Raw genomic sequence first — 8,500 nt, forward strand, 5'->3', positions numbered from 1 at the left:
CATATACTTCACATTTTTAAATCTTGAATGAGTCAAAGTTGGCTTTAAATCTTGAACAGATGAAATATTATTAAAGGAAGAAAATTTGTAAATGTAAGTTAATTATTGTCTTAAGGTGACGTTGCACTCTCTCTATCGCTATCAATTTAAAAATATTATAATTGGAAAATGAGTTTAGTTTTATTAGAAAGATAAATTTACTATAAAGAATTGCAACTAGGTGCTGTAAATAAAATAGAAAAACATGACTACAATCGAGGAAGAGTATTACTTATAATTGTGATGAATTTACAATAGTACTACTACTATTATTTATGATATTAAGACAAAATATTTTAAATTTCTATAGGAATTAGTATAGGACTATAGGAGTATTTAGTAGTGAAACTTGAATGGTTCCTAGCTTCTGCGTCTATATATATTCTTACAAATTAATTCTCAGGCTATGCATCCTCATCAATAATCATCAAACCATTTCTCATACAATTAGCTTACACGCCATGAGCAATTACAACCAACCTCAAGGTGCACATATATTAATTAATATAAATACATATATGATGTTGATGTGATCCGTGTTTATTGTAATTGCAGCAGCTTATCCACCACCGGGCACGGCAGCAGCCTACCCGGTGGAGCCACCGGGAGGCTACATGGCCCCTCCGCCACAAGCTGGTTTTGCGGTGAATGATCCACCCGCAGACACTCAGTCCAGAGGCGACGGATTCTGGAGAGGATGGTTACTTCTCTTCGTTCTCTACTCTTATTTTTATGCATTTAGTGTAAAAAATCATGGATTAAATATGCCCGGTCAATGGATTTTGACCAAATAATAAATGTGACGAGACATTTAATTTTGTGAAATTAAATGACATAGCGTCGATCTACATTTTACGTAGGTAAATGTAGTATATTCACTTTCTCAAATCCGATTTCCGGTGAGTGAGAAATAGTGGATTAAAGTTGGGCATAATTAGCTTTTAATTAAAGCTTGGAGATGGAGCTTAGGGAATAATTAACTAGTGTTAATTATCCCACATTGGAGGATTAACACATCTTTAATGTGTATAAATTAAGTGACTTTATGTTACTTAATAATTATAGTGGACCAAGATGGGTGAAAGAGCCCACACGCGCGCACACGCGCGCGCCGCCGCCGCCCGCCCGCCCGAGCCCGTGCCCGTGCTCGTGGTCGCGGGCGCGGGCCGCGGGCCTCGGGCCCGGGCCCGATCCCGATCCCGATCCCGATCCCGATCTCGATCTTGGACTTGGATCTTGGCAATTGGTCTTTGGGCTTGGTGCTTGGCCCAAACTATTCTTTTTGGACCACCGCCGAGTCAGCAATCCAAGTGGCTTGACACGTCGTCAAGCGAGGCACAGTCACGGTTGCCACGTGAGAAATCCACACGCTCCGCACACTCCTGCCACACGTCTGTAACCGACGTCGGTTACGAATTGCCATGATGACAGCCATCATGGCTGTTGACCCCCTGCAGTGGACTGAGCCTATAAATAGGCCAGCCATTCCATGCATCACTACACAATTCAAAAAAGCATTCTGCATCATAAGCTCTCTCCCTCTCCCTGCATAGTTTTTTCTGTCGAAGCTCTGCCCTCTCCTCCATCCAGTTCGCCGGAGCTCTGTTGATTGCGGTGCTGCATCAATAGAGACGTAGCCGTTTTACCTTTGGGGACGACACGCCAAACCGAAGAGCACTACCGGGGCGTATCTCGTCTTGCGGGAAGAGGCCTCCTCGACTCGGCTAATCACACTGGTTTAGTAGTTTCGATTATACGTTGTATTTTTAAGTTCAGTTCTTCCTTTCCTTTCTTTTGGGTTGTATTACGCCCGGTAGTTATCTTTGTAATCCCACAAACCAACAATCGCAAGACGAGATAACTTGCCTTTGAAGGAATTTGGACTTCTAAACTGAACTAAAACTTTCGAAATATTAAACACCTTTGCTGGAGATGTCTACCGACTCCAACACCGCCGCTGCCACCACCGCCGCCGCCATTCCCTCCACCATGGCGACCACTGGACCGGTCAACACTTCATCGATTCCCTCGATGATGCCAACTCCTGGCTTCCCAGCCGCTTCATCCACCGTCCCTTGGGTTTGGGACAACCCCTTCGGGGCGTCCACTGGTTCCACCTTTGGTGGTTCGGTTGGTTCCACTTTTAGTGGTTCCTTCGGATCCTTTAATGGATCGAGTGTTGGTGCCTTCGGGCTCAATACTAGTGTTGGATCTTTCGGGATCAACACGAATGCTGGGGCCTTCGGGTCTCATGCGGGTGCTAGTCCCTTCGGGGCTGGTACGACCATGGCGGGCTCTATGCCCAACATGAATGGTGGGGGCTCTATGCCCAACCAAGTTGTTGGCTCCTTCGGGGGCAACGGAATTGGTTCCTTCCAAGGACCAACTGCGGCACCTTTGGCACCAAGAATGATGCCACCTGCCGAGAAGCCACCAAAGTTTGGAGGATCTGACTTCAAGCGGTGGTACCAGAAGATGTTGTTCTACTTGACAACATTGGGCGTCGCCAACTTCCTCACGGAGAACGAGCCGCCCGCGCCAAGCGACCAAGAGACTAGGCTCGAAGTCATGGCGGACTATGAAGCTTGGAGAAAAGGGGATTATCTATGTAAAAACTTTATTTTAAGTGCATTAGATGATAGCCTCTATAATGTATACTCCAATGTAACCACATCTAAACAAATGTGGGAAAGCCTAGAGAAGAAATATAGCATAGACAATGCTGCAGGGACTGAACAGGTTGTAGCATCCAAATTTATGGACTACAAAATGGTCGACTCTCGACCCATCATGGAGCAAGTCCAAGAGCTCCAAATGATCATCCACTCCTTAGTGGCTGAAGGGATGACCTTGCCCGATAAATTCCTAAGGTGCACGATCATTGACAAGCTCCCTCCAAGTTGGAAGGACTTCAAGAGTTATCTCAAGCACAAGCGAAAGCAGATGACCCTTGAAGACTTGATCGTGAAGTTGCGCATTGAGGCCGACGTGCGCAAAAGTGATCAGAAGGCTAAAGGCTTCACCCCAAATGAAGCCAAAGCCAACCTGTTGGAGCGGGGCGGTCCCTCCAACAAACGCCCTCGCCCAAACCGTCCAAACGACAAAGGGAAGGGAAAGCAGCCTTCAAAGAAGTTTGAAGGCGACTGCTACAAATGTGGCAAACCGGGCCACTTTGCCAAAGACTGCCGCAGCAAGAAGAAGAAGCCGGCAGCCCACGTCGTTGAGAAGGAGTTCAAGGACTGGGATGAGAACGACCTCATTGCAGTGGTCACTGAAGAGGTTAACCTTGTTGATAACAAGGGAGGCTGGTACATCGACACCGGCGCTACTGCTCATGTTTGCTCCGACAGGAGCAAGTTTGCCTCCTACACTGCTGTTGAAGGGAGGAAGATCAACATGGGGAATCAAGCATCGTCAGAAGTCCTCGGCGTTGGCAACGTGATTCTCATGATGACGTCTGGCCTAACTATCACTTTGAAGGATGTGCTGCATGTCCCGGACATCCGCAAGAACCTAGTGTCAGGATCAATACTAGTTAATAAAGGGTTTAAACTTGTATTTGAGTCCGATAGGTTTGTCTTGTATAAGTTTGGAAAATCCATCGGAAAAGGTTATGTAACCGATGGGCTTTTCAAGCTTAGTGTAGCAACTCGAAGTGTTGCGAAGCCATTGGCCAATAAGAATAAAGCATCTACTTCCTCTTATTTGATTGAGTCTTCAAATTTGTGGCATTGTAGATTGGGACATGTAAATTCAAAAGCCATTAAAAGATTAGTAAATTTAGATTTACTAAAGGCTAATGAATTGGATATCCAAGATAAATGTGAAATTTGTCTTGAAGCAAAAATGACTAAGTTGCCGTTTCACTCGGTTGAACGAAGCACAAAACCCCTTGAATTAATTCACACGGATGTATGTGATTTAAAGATGTTGCAAACTAGAGGTGGTAAAAAGTACTTTATCACTTTCATAGATGATTGCACAAGATATTGCTACATTTATCTTTTAAGAAGCAAAGATGAAGCAATAGAGGCGTTCAAAAATTATAAGAACGAAGTTGAGAATCAACTTGGTTGTAAAATCAAAATGATTCGAAGCGATAGAGGAGGCGAATATGTAGCCCCGTTTGAGGAGTTATGCAACGCAAGTGGTATAATTCATCAAACAACTGCTCCATATTCACCACAATCTAATGGTGTTGCAGAACGCAAGAATCGAACTCTAAAAGAGATGATGAATGCTCTGCTACTCAGTTCAGGATTACCACATAACATGTGGGGGGAAGCTGTTTTGACAGCAAACTATATCTTGAATAAAATCCCTCTCAAAGGAAAAGATGTTACTCCTTATGAGTTGTGGAAGGGAAGGAAGCCATCCTACAAATACCTCAAAGTGTGGGGGTGTTTGGCAAAGGTGATGGTTCCTCCGCCCAAAGAAGTTACAATCGGACCTAAGACGGTTGATTGCATCTTCATTGGATATGCACTTAACAGTAGTGCATATCGATTTGTTGTTCACAAGTCTGAAATATCGACTATCACAGTAGGAACAACAATTGAGTCGAGGAATGCTGTATTTCTCGAAAATACCTTTCCTTGCAAAGATAAGGAAAAAGTATCAACCAATTCTGAGACAAGAATTGAAGAAGCCACTAGTTCTAAACAAGTGGAAGAAGAAGCCACTAGTTCTAAATCAACAGATGCGGAACCTGAATCGCGCAAGCGTGCAAGGCCCGATCCAAAAGATACAGTACTAAGACGTGGTAATAGAGTCAGAACACCAAAAACTTTTGGTCCTGACTACATTGCTTTCATGTTGGATGAAGAACCAACATCGATAAAAGTAGCCTTTGCTGGCCCAGACGGGCTGCATTGGAGAGAAGCTGTTCAAAGCGAAATTGATTCAATTTTGCTAAACCACACATGGGTGTTGGTTGATTTGCCCGAAGGTGCTAAACCTTTAGGATGCAAATGGGTTCTTAAAAGAAAGTTTAAGGCCGATGGAACAGTTGATAAGTATAAAGCCCGATTAGTAGTAAAGGGTTTTAAACAAAAAGAAGGACATGACTTCTTCGATACCTATTCACCTGTAACAAGGATTACATCTATCCGGGTGCTTCTCGCTATTGCTGCATTGCACAATCTCGAGATTCATCAAATGGATGTGAAGACCGCGTTTCTGAATGGTGAACTAGAAGACGAAATCTACATGGAACAACCCGAAGGGTTTGTAGTACCTGGACAAGAGAAAAAGGTATGCAAGCTCGTGAAATCCCTATATGGATTGAAACAAGCGCCATTGCAATGGCACTTGAAGTTTGATAATGTGATGTTATCAAATGGGTTTAAAATCAACGAGTGCGACAAATGTGTCTACATCAAGAGCACTAATAACGGTCATGTTATAGTGTGTCTCTACGTTGATGATATGTTAATCTTGGGTAGCAACACTCAAGTAATTAACGATACAAAGGCCATGTTAAAGAGAAACTTTGACATGAAAGACATGGGTCTAGCCGATGTAATTCTTGGAATGAAGATTCTAAGAACGAATGATGGAATCATCTTAACACAATCACATTATGTTGAGAAGATATTGAATAAATTCAAAGCCTATGATGGCGCGCCGGTTAAGACTCCAATTGAACTCGACGTTCACTTGAGCAAAAACAAAGGCGAGCCCGTTGCACAAGAAGAGTATGCACGGGTCATCGGGTGCATTATGTACTTGACTAATTGCACTCGACCTGACATTGCTTGTGCCGTGAACAAGTTAAGTCGTTACACGAGCAATCCAAGCAAAGAGCATTGGAGAGCTCTTGTGAGGGTTTTGAGATATTTAAAACACACTCAAAATCTTGGGCTACACTTCTCGAGATACCCCCCGGTGCTTGAAGGGTACTGTGATGCCAATTGGATATCCGATAATAGAGACTCACTTTCAACAAGTGGATATGTCTTTACTATTGGGGGTGGTGCTGTATCGTGGAAATCCACAAAACAGACCTGTATAGCCCGATCAACAATGGAATCGGAGTTCATTGCCTTGGATAAGGCTGGTGAGGAAGCCGAGTGGCTTAAGAACTTCCTTGAAGACATTCCATGTTGGTCTAAGCCAGTGCCACCAGTGCTGATTCACTGCGATAGCCAAGCGGCTATTGGAAGGGCAAACAATGGTTTCTATAACGGTAAGTCTCGACATATACGTCGACGACATAACACCGTGAGACATTTGATCACAACAGGGGTGATTACAATTGACTATGTGAAGTCAATAGATAATCTAGCGGATCCGCTAACCAAAGGGTTAAACCGTGATCAAATGAATAAGTTGCTAGAGGGAATGGGTTTGAAATCCACAAACTAAAGAATTGTCATAGTGGTAACCCAACCATGATGACTGGAGATCCCAAGAACTTGGTTCAAAGGGACAACTAAGCTATGAGAGTTCATGGAAAAACACTCAAACTATATCTATTCCCTAGAGAGCAATAGAGTGTTGGAGAACTTGCCTCGTGGTAAAGGCTAAGTCTATGACTTTTAATGGTTCTTAAGGATCTCAAAGAGATGGAATTCTCAAAGAGACCAAGTATGGCAAGGTACTTGACTAAGAATCACCTACGTAAGTGCGAAGTGTGGTCGCTTCATAAAAAAACGCACTTATGAATCCAAAGTGGTGTCCAAGACCGCAATGGACACAAAACGTGAGAACGGATGAGGTTGAGGTGTTTAAGTGTTAACACCATTGTCTCGGTGCACGCCGTGGGGGATTAGTTCAAAGCATCGCGCTACTAAGCCGCCTGTGTATCCGATGGTGTCGACTATGGAGGGTTCAAAGTCAACAACTACCTATCCTTATGCTTATATACCTCGCGAGGGTTGAGCTTGTGTCTGCATGCATATGCATTCGGCTATTTCCACTCATGTGGGGGATTGTAAAAAATCATGGATTAAATATGCCCGGTCAATGGATTTTGACCAAATAATAAATGTGACGAGACATTTAATTTTGTGAAATTAAATGACATAGCGTCGATCTACATTTTACGTAGGTAAATGTAGTATATTCACTTTCTCAAATCCGATTTCCGGTGAGTGAGAAATAGTGGATTAAAGTTGGGCATAATTAGCTTTTAATTAAAGCTTGGAGATGGAGCTTAGGGAATAATTAACTAGTGTTAATTATCCCACATTGGAGGATTAACACATCTTTAATGTGTATAAATTAAGTGACTTTATGTTACTTAATAATTATAGTGGACCAAGATGGGTGAAAGAGCCCACACGCGCGCACACGCGCGCGCCGCCGCCGCCCGCCCGCCCGAGCCCGAGCCCGTGCCCGTGCTCGTGGTCGCGGGCGCGGGCCGCGGGCCTCGGGCCTCGGGCCCGGGCCCGAGCCCGATCCCGATCCCGATCTCGATCTCGATCTTGGACTTGGACTTGGACTTGGATCTTGGCAATTGGTCTTTGGGTGGTCTTTGGGCTTGGTGCTTGGCCCAAACTATTCTTTTTGGACCACCGCCGAGTCAGCAATCCAAGTGGCTTGACACGTCGTCAAGCGAGGCACAGTCACGGTTGCCACGTGAGAAATCCACACGCTCCACACACGGATGGCACACTCCTGCCACACGTCTGTAACCGACGTCGGTTACGAATTGCCATGATGACAGCCATCATGGCTGTTGACCCCCTGCAGTGGACTGAGTCTATAAATAGGCCAGTCATTCCATGCATCACTACACAATTCAAAAAAGCATTCTGCATCATAAGCTCTCTCCCTCTCCCTGCATAGTTTTTTCTGTCGAAGCTCTGCCCTCTCCTCCATCCAGTTCGCCGGAGCTCTGTTGATTGCGGTGCTGCATCAATAGAGACGTAGCCGTTTTACCTTTGGGGACGACACGCCAAACCGAAGAGCACTACCGGGGCGTATCTCGTCTTGCGGGAAGAGGCCTCCTCGACTCGGCTAATCACACTGGTTTAGTAGTTTCGATTATACGTTGTATTTTTAAGTTCAGTTCTTCCTTTCCTTTCTTTTGGGTTGTATTACGCCCGGTAGTTATCTTTGTAATCCCACAAACCAACATTTAGTTGTCTTGCAATTATAGAGTATTTATTGTTTAAATAAAAACATTGGTTTTAATTAATATCTCTCCTCTCCTGATTGCAGTTGTGCTGGTTTGTGTTGTTGCTGTTTGTTGGATGCTTGTTTCTGAGCCTGAGGAGCATTATGCTTTGGAGAAAAAGATGGTCGTTTCAGCTTTCATTTATTCATGTGTGTTTATTTTATTTATTTTCCACTTTTCATATCATGATTTGGGATTAAAGTATTGCAGTATTATACTATATGTTAACAAGAATCATGACTTATTGTCAGCACTCATGATATCATTCGTGGGTGAGATTGAATGATTGGGATTATGAATATTATTATAGTACTAATAAATAACTTAATGTTGTAAGTA

The 8,500-nt window shown here is 43.8% G+C and overlaps 1 protein-coding gene across 2 annotated transcripts; it reads left to right on the forward strand.

Annotated features, from left to right (window-relative positions):
• The first annotated feature begins 322 nt into the window (after positions 1–322).
• LOC121803357 (cysteine-rich and transmembrane domain-containing protein WIH1-like) lies at positions 323–8,500 on the forward strand. Of its 2 annotated transcripts, none has more exons than XM_042203038.1 (3): positions 323–525; positions 598–739; positions 8,206–8,500. In XM_042203038.1, the coding sequence occupies exons 1-3, from the start codon at positions 393–395 to the stop codon at positions 8,249–8,251; spliced, it is 321 nt and encodes a 106-aa protein (XP_042058972.1). In that variant the 5' UTR covers positions 323–392; the 3' UTR covers positions 8,252–8,500. The 2 variants fall into 2 exon arrangements, with proteins under 2 accessions (XP_042058972.1, XP_042058971.1); XM_042203037.1 differs by having other exon boundaries at positions 326–525; positions 595–739.

This window comes from Salvia splendens, chromosome 5 (genome assembly GCF_004379255.2).
Source record: "Salvia splendens isolate huo1 chromosome 5, SspV2, whole genome shotgun sequence".
NCBI classification, from domain to species: domain Eukaryota; kingdom Viridiplantae; phylum Streptophyta; class Magnoliopsida; order Lamiales; family Lamiaceae; genus Salvia; species Salvia splendens.